General features: G+C 41.4%; 1 protein-coding gene across 4 annotated transcripts in view; it reads left to right on the top strand.

Annotated features, from left to right (window-relative positions):
* The first annotated feature begins 3,926 nt into the window (after positions 1-3,926).
* Positions 3,927-17,107, top strand: part of METRNL (meteorin like, glial cell differentiation regulator) — a 40,393-nt gene continuing 27,212 nt past the window's right edge. The window contains exons 1-4 of one of the 4 annotated variants that reach the window (XM_014522301.2): positions 3,927-4,119; positions 9,135-9,250; positions 9,485-9,718; positions 16,598-16,690. Coding sequence is in view for 3 of the 4 variants with exons in the window: in XM_025210170.1 (XP_025065955.1) it covers positions 9,706-9,718 (13 nt within the window). In the remaining variant the exon portion in view is untranslated. Of the gene's footprint in view, positions 4,120-9,134; positions 9,251-9,277; positions 9,368-9,484; positions 9,719-16,597; positions 16,691-17,107 lie in introns of those variants that run through there. The other 3 variants (XM_025210170.1, XM_025210169.1, XM_025210171.1) reach the window with 3 other exon arrangements.

Genomic DNA, 17,107 nt, shown 5'->3' with positions numbered 1-17,107 from the left:
TGGACATAGAGGCGGGGCCACCCGGGGCAGCACTGTGCTGCTTCTTTTCTTACTCCAAGACATTGGTCAGCTCTTGCTTCGCGCCTCCTTCTGCCTGCCCGTTCCTCCCGGCGGGCAAGGGCCGCCATCCCCGGCAAGTAACCAGCCGGCCTGTGTCACAGGGCGGGGCGCGGAGGCCGCAGGGGATGCCTGGGGTTTTCCCCGCCGCTCCTCTGCCCCTTGCAGGCTCCAGGATTGAAGCGCCAGGACCTCGTGCCGCGGGGGCTGCAGCCCTGGCGCCCGCACTCAGTCGCTGCCGCTAGCCCCCTCCCCCCCACAACAACGTGTCCGGCCCCTGTTTTGGATCTGGCCAAACTGTCGCTTTCCGCCGCGGCGGGCGGCGAGCTCCGCGCTTGACCCGCGGGCCCGGCGGCGAGAAGCGCCCTCGTCCTGCTTGTAGACTTGCTCCCTCCGGGTTTCATGTTGTGGGCCCTAGCTTTTGTACTGAGAGAGAGTAAAAAATAAATCCCTGTTTACTTTCTCTTCATCATTTAGTGTTTTGTAAACCTTTATGATGTTCTTCCTCAAGCGTCTCTCTTTCTAAACTGATACCTTTCCTCCTTTTCTCCTTCTACAATTGCTTTTGGATATTTGGGACATGTTTTTAAAGGTATTGCAAAACCTGAAGATATGGGTGGGAGCCAAGTGGGGTTTTCAAAAGCACTGAAGAGGCATTTGGTGCAGCTAAATACCTTTAATATCTGGCCTGTTTTTCTTCCATTTCAGAGACTGTCATTACTAATTTTTTTTCCACCACTGGAGGGGGAGGCATATGGATAAGTTGTATCAAATTCATTTAGAAACAAAAAGCAAATGTTTGATCCTAGTTGTTCTTTCAAGTTTTTACTGTGCCCAGCTTTAGCACAGTTCACAGTAAAGGGATGGTTTTATTCAAGCTTTCTTAGGAATAGGAAACAGTGAGGAAAGCAACATTGTACTGAATTGATTAGTTTCTTAGACATGGCTTCTTGGAATCCTAACTGCGTTTTACTAAGAACAGCTACGTCTTTTGTGGATCGGCATCACGTGCTCTTATTTTTGTAACTCGCTCATTCTAATTGTGTTGGCTGTTAAACACAAATCTTTAGTTAAATTATAAAGAGATTTGTGTTATGAAGTTTCTTATTTGAAAGGCATTTTGCTCTAGATTTACGCTAAATCCTTACAGTGTGACAGTGATACCAGGTTGTTATAATGTGAACAATCTCATACCTGTAGCCCAGGGGTTGGCAACCTACAGTTCATGGTCCAGATCTGGCTCACAGAGCCATTTAATTAGACCCATGGACATCGGGCTTTGATGGCATTTAACAGCAAGGGACTTTGGCAAGAGTTGCTTTCCCCTGCCACCCTGGGTGCAGGTGCTGCACACCTGACCCAAACTGAAGCATTCTGGTCTGCAGCCTAGAAAGATTGTGAAGCGCTGCTCTAGCCTACCATCTGATTTACAAAGGCAGACACTTGCAGAGCCACTTTATTTTCTGTGGGACATTATACAAATATAAGGATCTTTCTATGCTGAGTCCCACTGAAGTCACTCAAGTTCTGCATGAGGTTAGTGTTTTGCTTGCATGGGTCACATTACAGTTTGGGGCCCCAATGGAGACTTCTGAAAAGATTTTTCCTACAAATAAGAACAGCGTTTATATTGTAGAGTACATTAATATTCTAGTTCTTTCCAATATTTGTTAGAAAGATTCACAGAATTTCAGTCAAGCATTGTGTAATTGGCCATACAGATTTTAGGGATTTAGAATAAATTAATATAAAATCTCCTGGATAATATGTTTACTGTTGTGTTTCCAAACATCAGGAATCCCTATTTTAAAAATATGGTGTGATGAATGACCAAATAAATAATGAAAGGAGAAAGGGAGCATTCCACACATAATTAAAACAATTTTCTTAATCAAGGATTATGTTTCAGGTTTTTTTAATAGATTTTCAAGGTCATTTTGAAAAAGGCATCAAGAAGTGATAGTTGACTATCCATGACTACATTAGCAAAATAATACTTTACTAGTTTTGACTTTTGTAAGCCATGCAGAAAGAAAATGACTAAGAGTGTGGATTGAGTTATCATCTTTGTGCATCAACAGAATTGTTTATTAATTTGCAGTCAGTTACACCTGTATTCCCCTATTAAGCACAGAGAGTTACACAAATGTGACTGGTGTCCTAATTTGGTCTGCAAAACTTATTACTAGTGATGATACTGAATATGGAAAGAGCCCATCTGATTCTCAGGGCTCATGTAGAAAGGGAAGTTGTTCAGAATTGCTTATTCTGCAGTAGTTGTTTCTGTCATGACATTTCCCTGTGTAAATAAGCCCTCAGATCCCAGGCCTGCAGGTAGGAAAAAAAAATCATTTGAACCCAATCACTCAGAGACAGTGTTGTTTTCGGCATAGAAACACTATTTAAAATAGTTATTTTTCTATTTTTAAGAAGTTAGGTTGTCATACACAATGACACAACACATCACTGTTGCATTTTTAATGAGTCAATCCTGAGATTTTGGTGGCTTTTTTTGACCTGGTAAATATAACAAATGTGCTGCTAGCAAGCCTGTTGACTTTGTACTCCCATGTATGTATGTTTCAGTACCTATCCACCACACATACTCTTCTTGATACACAACTACCATCCCACCCAGAGCTTTCTTTCATTTCTCTAATCTGAGCCTGTTTTGCTCCATTGCCATCTTCTATGGTTCTTTTTTGTCCTGCTCTTTCCTTATCTAGTTTAAGTTGTTGACACATATTTGCTTGCTGTACCTTTTCCCTTTATCCTACTCTAAAGATATTCTGCTAAGAGTGACCTCCAAGCCTTACAAATAGATAAAGGGAGTTACCTCTTCCTCATAGCCCTTCCATCAAAGGCAGGCAAAGAACTGGGTTTTTAAAGGTTTAGGTAAATACTTTAAGAGAGTTAAATTGTGGTAAAACTGGTTTTCTTTGCATAATGCGCTCAATAATTCAGGACAGTCTTGCATAAAATCAAGTTATCAGGCTTTTTTAGTAATTCACTGATCTCTTCCAGGTGGAAGGTATGTACCTTCACAATGTTTTAGTACTCTTTTCTCTTAAAAAGAAAAAAAAATACACTAAAAAAAATCTTTTATTTTGAATTAGGGAATTGGGTTTATTGATGGGCAGCTGTTTATGAGATAGCCATCTGTGGTACTGCAGTCTGGTTTTATTATTAAGTCATCAGTCCTAAACCCATGAAAGTTAAGATAGCATTTCCTCTACCTACTAAAAATGCTTGATGACTATGTTATTTGAAAAGATGTTTACAAAAGATAGGAAGCGTCAGTTAGTGGAGACAGTTACAAATTTGCTCTTAAAACCTTTTCTTCTCTCCACGAGTATTTTGTGTCACAAGTGGTAACCCTTGAGAATCAAAATTGCTACTTGAGTAAGAATAAATCTTTAGAAAATTCAATTTGTGTTCTTTGTTTTTCAGAGTCATATATCCTTTTGATCTTCTTAATGACCTGAGTGCAAAGCACTCAAAGTTAGTTATGTTGGTGAGCTGAAGAGAGTAGGTGGAATTGAATACCTCCCATAGAGTCTCTGCTAAACTTGTACCGTACTGTATACACTCAGAATTTTGCTGAACATTGGTACCTTTGGGAGGTTAAACATTTTTGTATGCAAGTACAGGAAACATCTGACATTTTAAGATGGGAAAGTGCTTAAAGAAATAAATCATATCCTTACAAAGGAATGTATACGTAACAGGAACTGGAACATCTATAATATACAGTGATTCACATGACAATGTATTGGATGCAGATCTTTATATGACATATGGACAGGAAGGAAAATGAATAATATTTTATATTACAGGTTAGTTAAAGGCTTCCAAAGAAGAGACTTCAAAAACTGTTTGACTCCAGAAATAAAGATGGATCCACCTTCTCTTGATCCACCTTCATTGGAGATGAACACACTTCATTGTTTAATTCCATAGATTTCATAGACACAAGGGCTGGAAGGGACCTTGTAAGATCATCGGGTCCAGGCCCCTGCCCAAGGGGCAGGAAGTCAGCTGGGGTCAAAGGATCCCAGCAAGGTAAGAATCCAAATATTTCTTGAAAGTGTCCAGAGTAGATGCTTGCACCACTTCTGCGGGGAGTCTGTTCCAGTCCTTGGGGGCTCGTACAGTAAAGGAGTTTTTTCTTATGTCCAGCCTAAAAGGGTCTTGCAGGAGTTTGTGACTGTTGGACTTTGTCTTCCCTTGGGGTGCTTTGGTGAACAGGCATTCCCCCAGGTCCTGATGTACACCCCTTATGTACTTATAGGCTCCCACCAGGTCACCCCTGAGCCTGTGCTTTTCCAGGCTGAAGAGTCCCATAGCTCGCAGCCTCTCTTCATAAGGCTTGTTCCCTTGCCCTCCGATAATGCACGTGGCTCTCCTCTGGACTCTTTCAAGCTTCTCCATGTCCTTCCTGAATTGTGGAGCCCAGAATTGGATGCAGTACTCCAACTGCGGCCGCACCAAGGCCGAGTACAGTGGGAGGATGACATCCTGGGTCTTGCTTGAGATGCATTGATAGATGCAAGCCAGACTTGTGTTTGCTTTGCCAGCTGCGGTATTGCATTGGTAGCTCATGTTCATCTTCTGATCAACCATAACCCCCAAGTCTCTTTCGGTCACGATGCTAGCGAGCAAAGCATTGCCAAGCCTGTAAGTGTGATGCGGGTTTCTTTCCCCAAGTTGGAGCACCTTGCATTTCTCCGTATTGAATGCCATCAGGTTTTCATCTGCCCACCTTGCAAGCTTATCGAGGTTGGCCTGGATCACCAGCCTATCCTAAAGTGTGGACAGTCTTCCCCAAAGTTTGGTGTCATCAGCGAACTTAGCCAGTCTGCTTCTGACACCAGTGTCCAGATAGTTTATGAAGACATTAAAGAGTACAGATCCGAGAACGGAGCCTTGGGGGATGCTACTAGTCACTGAGTGTGGTGTTGATTCAGTTCCATCAACTACCGCTCTCTGAGTCCGACCTCAGAGCCAGTTCCCCAGGCATCGAACTGTAAAGTAGTTGAGGCCACAGTTGCCCAATTTTTCTATGAGGACATCATGGGGCACCAGGTCAAAGGCTTTTTTAAAGTCTAAATATATGATATCAAACTCTTTCCTTTTGTCCAGGTGATGCATCACCTGGTCATAGAAGGAAATGAGATTGGCCAGGCAAGACCTATTTGCAACAAACCCATGCTGGCTGTCCCTCTGGATGTTGCCTTCTGTTAACCTGTCAAGAATGGTTTCTTTGATAATTTTTTTCCAAAATCTTTACAGGGACTGAGGTAAAATTGATTGGCCTGTAGTTTCCCAGGTCGTCTTTCCTCCCTTTCTTGAAGATGGGGTACCACATTGGCCCTCTTCTAATCTTCAGGTACTTCACCTGAGCGCCACAAGTTCTCGAATATCCTTGTTGTGCTATGATGTCTGCCACTTCCTTTAGCACTCTTGGGTGCAATCTATCCAGGCCAGCTGATTTATGGGGGTCCAGCTTCTCAAGATGCTCCCTCACAAGATCCACACCAATGGTGGGCATATATTCACCCTTACCCTCGTCATCCTGCATTATGTTAGGTGTTAGGCAGGGTGGTCTCTTTGGGCTGGTGAAAAACTGATGCAAAATAATCATTAAGCAGATTGGCTTTTTCCTGGGTGTCGATAGTCAGCTGTCCCAGCTGGTTTAGCAGGGTTCCAGTGTTGCCCTTGTTTTTCTTTCAACTCCCCACATATCTAAAGAAGGACGTTTTATTCTCCTTGATTCGTGTAGCCAGTTGGAATTCAGTTGCAGCCTTGGCTTTCCTAGTTCGCTCCCTGCAGGTGTGCAGAATACTACTTCTTAGTGCAGAATACTCCTCCTTAGTGGTATTTCCTGTCTTCCAACCTTTATAAGCCTCTGTTTTTAGATGTAGGAAGTTGGTGAGCTTCCTGGTGAGCCAAGGGGGTTGTTGAGCCCTTTTACCACCTTTCCTATGTGTTGGGATGGACTTCCCTTGTGCTTCTAGGATCGCTTCCTTGAGGAGCAGCCACTCATCATGAACTCCTCTCCCTGTGAGATCATGACCTCTCAGGGCCTCAAGAACAAGCTTCCTGAGCTTATAAAAGTCAGCTTTCCTAAAGTTGAGGACAACTGCATTGCTGGCTGACTTTGCCAGCTTTGCAATGGATAGTGAAAGTGATAGACTTGTGGTCACTGATAATTATTTCACTCCATAATAAATGACATGCATTACTTTATCATTCTTAAAGCATGTTTCTACCCTGAAAAGTAGCTCTTAAAGGTGAAATCATTTATTAGGGTGTTTATTGTGTCCAGCTCTGTGTAAGTTTGTCTCATGTTTAGGTAAAGATTTTTTCCCCTAACCGCCAATGCCTTAAATTCATCATCAGGTCTAAGTGGGGGGTTTCCTAATGATCAGTACTCATCCTGTAAACTCATCTTGGGATCTGAAATTAAAACCACATTCTTTCAGGTTTGTGTATCATCAGAAATAAACTTTTTGCAATGGCACCTAAAGTTAACAGTTCTTTAGATAATGCATCAACCAGAATAGAATGCAGCTCACCCAGTTGCAACTCTTTTAGCGCGGAAGTGTAAAGAGGAGTAAAAACCTACTACTTGTCACAAAAATAAGCAGAGGTGAGTAAGAACAAAGAGAAGAAACTGTTCTGGTTTAGTAAAAAGATGCTTTTTCATTTTTATATACTTTTGTTTCTAACAATAAATGACATTAAGAAAGGACTTTGGTCATTCTGACAAATTTGCTGGTATCTAATCTGTGGGTCTCCTGCTTGCTCTCTCTGAAAAACACACACATTGGGTAAATGATATTTGCTTTTGCTTTTTAATATCAAATCTGTAGTTATTTCCAAGGAAAGTTGTCTGAAAGTTGGTCTGCATTGTCGGTTTATAGTAGTTCTGCTTTTTTCTGAGTACTTATTTTACTTTCTGACATGAAGAAGCAAAGATAAAATGTCTTTATTGCAAGATTTTTATGACCCTGTTTATTGCCACTTAAAGAACAAGTAAAATTTGGTTAGAAAACCTATTTCAGTGCAAGTTCAGGGAGACTACGTTGTTATGCCAATATAATCTAAGAGGTAATAGTAAATTATACCATAGTAATATCATTCTGAAGCCATTAGGATATGAAGTAATCATAGTTTCATAGGTGGTAGGGTCGGAAGGGACCTGAGCAGATCATCAAGTCTGACCCCCTGCCATGGCAGGAAAAAGTACTGGGGTCAAATGACCCCAGCAAGGTGTTCGTCTAACCTCCTCTTAAAGACCCCCAGGGTAGGAGCCAGCACCACTTCTCTTGGAAGTTGGTTCCAGATCCTAGCCGCCCTGACAGTGAAGTAGCGCCTCCTGATATCTAGTCTGAATCTACCCTCTGCCAGCTTGTGACCATTATTTCTAGTCACTCCTGGTAGTGCTCGGGGGAACAGGGACTCCCCCAATGCCTGCTGGTCCCCTTACTAGTTTGTAAATGGCCACTAGATCCCCCCCTCAGCTTTCTCTTGTGGAGGCTGAACAGGTTCAGGTCCCTTAGCCTCTCCTCGTAGGGCCTGCCCTGCTGGCCCCTGATGATGCGGGTGGCCCTCCTCTGGACCCTCTCAATGCTGGCCACATCCCTCCTGAAGTGCGGCACCCAGAACTGGATGCAGTACTCCAACTGTGGCCTGATCAGTGCCGCATAGAGGGGGAGGATCACCTCCTTGGACCTGCTTGAGATGCATCAGTGGATGCATGACAAGGTGTGGTTGGTCTTCCTGACCGCGTCCCTATACTGTCGGCCCATGTTCATTTTGGCATCAATAATGATTCCAAGATCCTTTTCTGCCTCTGCACTGACGAGAAGGGAGTTCCCCAGCCTGTAGGTATGCTGCAGGTTCTTCCTCCCCAGGTGTAGCACCTTGCACTTGTCAGTGTTGAAACCCATCCTGTTCTCATCTGCCCGCCCCTGTAACCTGTCCAGGTCCAATTGCAGCCTATTCCTCCCTTCTAGCGTGCCCACATCCCCCCACCTGTTAGTGTCATCAGCAAATTTGAATAGGTTGCTTTTTACCCCCTCGTCCACGTCACTGATGAAGATGTTGAACAGTGCGGGTCTGAGGACCGAGCCCTGGGGGACCCCACTGCCCATATTCTTCCAGGTCGAAAATGACCCATCCACCACCACTCTCTGGGTGCGGCCCTCCAGCCAGTTAGCGACCCATTTGACTGTGTAGATGTTGACGCCATAGTCCCCTAGTTTTTTAATGAGAATGGGGTGAGAGACGGTGTCGAAGGCCTTCCTGAAGTCCAGAAAGACTACGTCCACTGCTACCCTTGTGTCTGGTAAATCATGGTAAAGCAATGTATGCATGAAGCTTTTCTCCCCCACAAGACAAACTTCTTTCTCTAATCCCACTGAAGCCATTTTAGCTTTCTCATAATCAGCCCAGCTAATCTACTTCTACTGAGAGGTTTTCTTCCCAAATACAATTTTTCTTCTTTTCCTACTTCAAAAGAGTACATTTGGCCATCTGGGAGGCCTGAAGCTTCATTTTGACTTCCAGTGGAATGAACTAAAAATAGCATTGCTTAGACTGCAAGGTTTTGGTTTCCTGGGTTTTGTTCAGCCTTCAGCATGTTGAGTCAGCTTGTGTAAAGGCGCTTAACTCCATTGATTTCACTGACTTTGGTTGAAGATCTAGCCCAAGGTGCCCAATCATGGTTATTTACTCTGTCTTTTTTTTAACGTTCACTTGGATAATAGAAACTGAAGTAGGCCTTGATCCTACAGATATTTGTACAGTGCAGTACCTGTTTGGATGTGTGTAGTCCCACCTTGTTAAATAAGACTCTCTTTGTGTAAAGTTATATTTGGAGGTGTTGTCAGCATTGGGTCCTACCTGCATTTTACCTGTCCATATAGTGAATAATCCCACGTATCAGTTGTGGTTACCCTGCACATTTGCTTGAACTTGGACATTTCAGATATTGAAGAGCACTGTTATGTGCACTCTTGCACCTTCCCAGCACAGATGTATGAATTCTTTTATTGCTTTATACTTTTTAGAAAATTGGATTCCATCTGGCTTGACCTAATCTAGGAATGGAGTGTGAGATTCTACTGAAAACTCCATTCAGTAAACCCGTTGATGTCCATGGCTCTACTAAGAAAACCTGATTCAGGTGAATTCTGCAAACTACACTAATTGTCTATGCCCAGTTGTGCAACTTGGGGAAAAAAACAAAGCACTATTGGCTTCTTCAGAGCATGAGCATTTGATGGCTTTATGGTGTGTTCAGGTAGGTTCAGAGGAAAAACCATGTCACTGTGGAGCCAGAAAAATGCAAGTTGTTATACAGATTATAATTCCATGTATTTTAGACATTAGGTACATATATGTATTTTCATTTATTTAGGGCCATATCTTTCTAGATATGATGGAAGAAGAATACCAACGGAGGAAGCAGTCCTTCTGCTGCTTCAATATTGTGACTTGCAGCCTGTCTGAAAGTATAACAAAGGTTCAATTGTACAACTGCCCAGCTGAGCCAACAAGCAATGAATAAGTGAGAGATGGTCAACAGTGCAAGTACTGGATATCACAGAGGGCAATTCAAAGGGTGTATAACGCTGTGAAATGAGTAAGGAAGGTGAGAAATGAAATGGAACTAGAGGAACATTTGTAGTAAAATATCAAGGTTTTTAACTGTTCAAATAAACCCTTTCCTTTTTGTTTATTGTGGGGTAGAAAAAGACATTATCAAGAGACTGATGCATTGGTGAAGCAGTAGGGATAAGCCTGATGTGGCAGATCTTCCAACACGCAGAGCTACAGAAAAACAGTCCCTTCTCTGCGTCCTGAGAGGACATGTACAACTAGCATCTGATCTAAGTGATGAGTGAGATTCTTTAGCATGCTGATTAGAAGGCTTGTCAGCTGGGGACTATGTAACAGTAGATAGTTCACATATTTAAGCCTGTGGAAGAAATTATCCAAGTAGTTTTCCTGCTGTACAGTAGACAACAGCTAAATTCTGCTTTCTAATAATTATACTCGGCTCATGCTTATAGCCCTCTTCACCTGTAAAACAAAGCTCAGTACAAAGGTATCCCATTTTAGAGCTGAAGCAAGGAGCAATCTTATAATTTAATTTAAAAGGAGGGCTATAATTATAGTCCTTTTTTTAATTCCCCCAAATATTTAATGATAGGTGCCTGAGTCAGTCTTTGTAAGCATCCAAGCAAAGCAAAAGCAGGAAAATTTGAAGGTTGAATAAAGTACATAAGATTCTTTTTTTCAGCTGACCTTTTCTCTTTTTCATTTAGTCTCTTTATAAAAGAAACTTTGACTTGCATTTATTCCTTTGATCAGACTCCTAGATGACCTGCTTGTAGTCATGGACTGTGCACACAAGTATTATGGGATAAAAAAACAGGAACAGGGTGTAAGGAAACTGGTGAAAGAGATGACTGGTTTGGGGAACAGAAAACTTAAGTGAGGTTTTGATACTCACCAGGTCTCCTTTTCAGTCACCTTGGGTGTCTGTTTTGAAACCAGTATTGTTTTTTCCCTCTTTCATACTGCCAGATTCAGTGATAGAATCATAGAAATGTAGGGATGAAAACAACTTCAAGATCATTTTGGCCAGCTCCCCTGCACTGATTCCTGCAGGATCAAGTCTTATCTGATCATCGTCAACAGATATTTTTCTGACCTCTTCCTAAAAAACTTCCAGTGAAGCACATTGCATAATTTCTCTTGGTAGCCTGATTCAGTATCTAAATACCCTGACACTTAGGAATTTTTTCCTTTTAGCCAACCTAAGTCTTCTATGCTTCAAGTTAAATTGAGTGTTTTTATTCTTCCCTGTCTGGATGTTGAGGAAAAACTGGCTACTTTTTATGATCATCTATATGGAAAAAGCTTAAGGTCTCCCTTCATTTTTCAGCATGGGTGCATTTTTGTTTGCTGATTTCTTGTCCTTCGGAGCATTAGGATCTCCTTTTTAAGACCCGTGTTGAAATCACAGGACCCAACCTAATGCCTAGTCCCTGGAACACAATTGAGTGGGAGTTGCAATGTAATTGAGATTAATAATTTGGCTTTATAATAATACTGTAAGTAAAACAGGGTTTAAAACAAATGAAAATCTTTGATGGCTGCATCCATCTTTCAGTAGACTGACTGCAGGTGACCAGGAAGCCTAAGAAGAAACTACATGTTCTAGCTCCAGTCTGACACCTCTTTCTCCCTGTGCAGGGGCTTCCCAGGCCAGAAGATTTGCCAGTTCTCGGCAAGCAGAGTGCATCACACAAAAGGGTCACAAGCACCCTTCTTCATGGCCAATTGTTCTGTGTGTGTGGAGATGACCCACAGATCTTGGATCAAAGTCTAACCCAGGGGTAGGCAACCCCTGGCATGGGTGCCAGTGTGATACTCAAAGGCATTTTGGTTGGCATGTGTGCCTCTGGGTGGACAGTGGGGAAGGGGATGGTGCTGTGCCTCCACTGCAAGGATCAGGCTCCTCACAGCTTCCCCACCATCCACCCCTGGCATGCCAGTATCTTAAAACATCAAGGTTGTGGGTGTTTGTGGCACTCTGCCCAAAAACATTGCCAACCCCTGGTCTGAACCATTGTTTTTCTTTAAGCAAATATCCAGCAATATTAGCATACATAGATTCATTAGAAATTCCACAAACAAATTAAATTACCATTCCATTCCTGAATCTTTTAATCAGAACAAATTGTATTCTTTACAGAACACCCCTCAGGATTAATGTTATTGCATTCTCCCGGGTATTTGGATCCTAGATTTGGAATGTATTTGTAAATTCATTGTTTCTTTCTGGGTTATTGGCACAGTATCTATGAAGAGGTCACCTCTATCTCTAAGTCTACATTTTGTTACTAGTTTTAAAATGAGTCATTTATATTGAGAAGAGTTGAAAAACCGAAGTACGGTTAACAACATCCTAGAAGCAGCTGGCCAGACTCTGCTGCCCTTACTCGAGCAAAATATATAGTGCACTCAATAGGTGATTTACTTGGCAAAGACAGGGTATGAATTTCAGGACCATATGCTCCCTGTACTCTCACCTTACCTCCATTTTCATGTAGTTCTTGTCTGAGAAGGCTTATGAACTTTAAGTTTTTGAACACAAACAATTCTGTATTAAGATTGTTTTGAAGAATTGAAACAGTAAAAAAGCATTGAAGTGAAATGACACCTTATAAGGAAGAAGACAGGAATAAGGTTTTATTGGTTGTGGAATCCCAGTGAGAGCACAAGGCCTAGACTACATAAACAGATTCACTAGTGTTGCTGTAAGCACAATTTTAAAACCATTTACATCACTTTAGTGGCCTCTACACTAAGCAGGCTGCTCTGATTTACCTAAAGCAGTGTAGAAACCTTTTGTAGACAAGGCCAAATAAAGAAGTTCAGAGACTTCAGAATGCTCAGTGAAGGGGGAAAAAAAGATTGACAATATTTGAAATGCAGAAATCAAAGAATTTTCTGGTTTCTCTGAAAAATAGTCTTAACACTTGGGTCACTTATTACAAACAAGTTGCTCTTTAAATATTAGGTTTATTTTACTTCAGTGATCACAATAATACAATATTTTAAAATATCTTAGCACATTTGCTATTTCTGTTTAACAAAATTACTTGCTAAATGACTAAGTAAAAGATGTAAAATTACTTGTTACAGTATTAGTACTTTTGTAAATTAGTAATTTGTCAGAGCTTTGCATTTGTTGACTCTCCAGCTACCTTTAGGAAATAAAAGTCTATTTTCATAAGTAACACAAGTATAATCCCAGAGTAATTTAATTGATTTTAAGTTATTCTACATATAAAATGTCACTGAGATCAGATTCTGAAAAGATTTGCTGTTGAAAATTAAGTGTGAAATTTACAATTAATGGAGTCCTCTTATTTACCTTGTTAGCTCATAATGTCTGCAAAAAATATTCTCTTCCATCCTAGTAACCTAGCAACAAGTACACAATACAAGATTCTTTTTTTCACAATTTATAGGAAAGTTGCATTGCAGAGCCTTTATTCTATAACAAGCAAGTAACAAGACAACACAGCAAATATTTGTTTAGCCTGGCAAGCATTAGAATTGCTTAGGGTATGTTGCATTTGTTTTGTCTAAATTTTGAAGTAGAAAGGAAAATATATTCCTGTCTTCAGAGAACTATTATAAATATTATTTTTAGCTTTGTTTTAATTATGCAAAGTAACTTTGGACCCATCTCGTCTGCTGTCAGATTCTCCTGTTGCGTGTTTGAAGCCTTTGAGTAACATTTAAAAGATTGCTGATTCTACTTGTTGAGTCCACAGGTTGCAATGTGTGTGCAAGCTAGAGGAACTGGAGAATATGAAAAACTAAGCCAGCCAAAAGGTTATGCATCAAGATAAATATCAGCTTTACCAGTGGCATAAATTAAGTTTTCTAAAACAGGAAATTAATGTTATTAAGTGGTAGGAATAAACAGTTGTTCCTCTTCAGAAGTCTTCATATTAAATACCATTTTTCCTGAAAGCAAGGGCTTCTGAGAACTTTTTGGCAGACACTTTAAATACCTAGGCTATTGTGAAATGAAAAGAAAACACTAAATCACATGGATAAAATACAGAGCCAGCCCCCAAATAACAGTATATTGAGACCTATATGGAGGGTTTCCTTTTGTATTTTAATTGCCCAAATATAATGTCTTGCAGCCCATAGGAACCTGTAGGTTTAGGCAGAGTCCACTGTCTGGGTCCATAGTTCCTTATGTGGGAGGGGAGGTATCCTAGGCTTTTCATCCATCTTCAGTAGAGTGGATCAAAACGTTAACCCAAACCTTACAGCAGTGTAACTGGGGGGAGGGATAAGAGTCAGGGGTTATTGGGGCAGCAGCTCTAGGCTTTGCCTTGGTGGGGGGCACAAAAATAGGTACAGATAGTAGCTAGCCATGCCACTGCTCCCCCATGTGTTGTCTCTGCCTAAGGTATGGAGCTGCCCTGTTATGCCTCTGATTCCTTAGAAGCTGTGGTAAATTAGGACTATGTGGACTCCATCACTGCTCTCTTCACTGCTTCTTGCTTTGTGCAAGGTGTGTAGGATGCAATGTCTGTCCTCACCTGTCCTGCCATTGCTGCAGAGCTGCCCAACAGTTCAGTGTGTGTGGGGAAAGGAAAAGGGATTGGAAAGGGTAGATTTAATGACACCAGGGGCCTCAGAGAAGCATGGGTTAGCAGGGAGGTAGGATTTGTCCCATATTACTATTCTAATCACACTCGTAAACTGTCACTCTCCCCAAACTCTGATACCATGGTGATGAAGGCCATGCTGTGAGGTCTGGAAAGCTGGTCAAGTCACTAGCCTGGGACTTGGGAGACCTGGTTTCAATTCTTAACTCCACCACAGACTCCTTGGCCAAGATTACCTAGTCACCTAGTCTCTGTGCTTCTGCTCCCCATCTGTAGTAGCAAAATGTGTGTTTCCTCCTATATCCAGCAGCCAAATTTTGTTTTAAAGTGCATGTTTGAAATGCAGTAAAAACAGGTCTGGCCCCTCCATTTTTTTGGTACGTTACCTCTTGCAATTTATCCAAAGAATTAATCTGGGGAGGTTCTGTTTATTACACAATTAGATATTTTTACAAATAGGAAAAAAAAGAGGTCATTTTTGTGCCTACAGCAAAATCCATTGACTCTGGTGGTAGCTGATTGGGATCCTAATTCAAACATCCAGAGACGGAAGCTCAATTGTGCTCATAGTAAGAGCTGCCAGCTCAGTGGGCAGTTGTTTGTTTGAGAATGCTGCCTGTGTGCGCTGGGGGAGCGGGACAGCTTCACTCAGAGCAGTTTCCCCCTTGGCCTCGACAGTTATTTAACACCATCTTACTCTTGTTAAACTGCAGTGTCCAAACTGATTCCCTTGAACCAGAAATCATGATGCCCTCTTACTTGATTTCAGGATAAACTCAAATATTCAGCAGAGACATTCTGTACTGGGAAAAGCTTGGTCTTTTGTTTTTCCCCTGCCTAAATGCCTGTGAATTGCTGCAAATATGTGAAATGTCTCTGAGTTTAAGGTAAAAGTAAGCCATGAACTGTGATGATTTGAGATTGAGAACTATACCCAGATGCCACAGTGACAGGCTATTTTTTTTATATACATGGATGGATAGAAATAACCAGAGGAGTGTGATTCTGGCTGAGTTAATTTTCACTGCTGAGAGTAAGGTCCTCAAAGGCAAGGACATTTCCTTGTTAGTCTCTCTGGACCCTCCCCCTACTTCATTATCTCCTCCCTCCTGTCTGCCCCTGCTCTATCTTTACCCTACTTATGTAATACTCTTCTTCTTTGTATCTGTCCTCTGTTGTCAACCTTGCTTTTATGTTGTTTCTTCTCAAATCATTTGCTGCTTCCTCTTCTTTTCCTGTCTCTTTTTTTAGTATTCCTCCAGAGAATATTATCCCTCCTTCACTTGGAAAAATGGGCCTCCTATTCTGTTGCCTTTTCAGGCCTTTCCTGTCACACCAACACAGGACTGAGTAGATCATAGGCCTTCCAAGTTAGTACAAGGGTGCCTCTGTAGGCAGGAGGTCAGATTTATTTCCCCCAAACCAAACAGATTGAATAGATTATTAGAGGGGTTTGAAGTAGGCAAGGCACAAGCAGCCCATGGGCTGTGTAATGAGTAGCAAGGTTTTCAAGGACTTGTTACCTTATGTATTCCTTAAGAACAGCATAGTCAAGTGAGGCCTTTACATGTACTCACTGTGTTACATTCTTTATGCCAACTTTGTGTTTATATTTGAACAGTATTTAAACCAAAATCCCAGATCTGAACTTGCCTTTTTTTATAGCTTCTGATTTGGATCCCAATTTGACAGCTTGTTTCTGCCAGTAATACCTGCCATCTAAATACTACCATCTTTTGGAGAAAATTGAAATCTAGACCTAATCTTGAGACCACCTCTATTAATCTGTAGATTTTGTTTTCTCCAAATCTGCACATTTGAGTACTGGAACAAATCACTCAGCATCTCTCCAGAGTCCCCCTTTCCTGCAGCTTCCATTCCTATGCTCTTAATCTCTTCGGATACATGGCTGTGAATATTCAAGCAAATTAATCTAACTGAATAGCTAAAACCCCAGATCTTCATGCTGCTCTGTATATTTAGACTTCCATGGAAGGCAGTTGAGCTTTATGTGGACATAAATGTCTAACTGCGTGGTGTTTAGACAGGACAGAAGACATCAGTTCTGAGATTTAGGACAGTCATTTTGTTCATTAGGTGCCATTTTCAGGGTTGTGTTGATCAGTCCCAAGAACAGAATTGGCTTTTGCTGAAAACTTGCTCTTCTGTGCAGAACAATTATGTTTATAGTTTATATTTTATGATTAATTGCAAATAATTTTCCCTGCAAATTTAAACACGGTATTGCAGTTTTGAAATTATAGGCAGAAAAAAATAGTGTTCAAAATGTTCTTTCTTGTAAAGATATTTGCTTTTCACAGCTTAAACAGAAAACAGCTAAGTGCATCCAAAAGCTGCCTCACCCTTTGAGCGTGTTCCCAGATCTGAGCCAACAGCACTACTATGGAATAGCTGTGAGTAGCCGGAAGAGCATTGTGGGTATTGATATGCAAATGAGCACACCAAACATTCCACTTTGCTACAGAATTTCTATATCTAATGGTGCCAGTCACTTATGAACTGGGGAGGGCTTAACCTAGGCGTGGCTTTGCAGTCATGGGTCCTTGCTTCTCTCATTCATGATGCTTATCTGCATCATTTAGCATTTGGTCTGGTGAAAGCAATGATGGCTCTACAGCATGGTCCAAATACCATACAGGCATGGAGGTTAGAAGTAGTTTTCAGCCTCAGTATTTTTATTATGCAATTGAGTATATAGAACTAATTACCACTGGCAGTTTTAACATAAGGAAAGGGGAAAGCCAGAGCTGATGGTCAGTGCAAAACAGCATATTTTATTCCAGGTTTTCTGACGTTATAAATTCAGTTTA

The sequence above is a fragment of the Alligator sinensis genome, unplaced genomic scaffold, assembly GCF_000455745.1.
Source record: "Alligator sinensis unplaced genomic scaffold, ASM45574v1 scaffold694_1, whole genome shotgun sequence".
Classification (NCBI taxonomy): Eukaryota; Metazoa; Chordata; order Crocodylia; family Alligatoridae; genus Alligator; species Alligator sinensis.
This window is presented reverse-complemented; position numbering and strand designations above follow the sequence as displayed.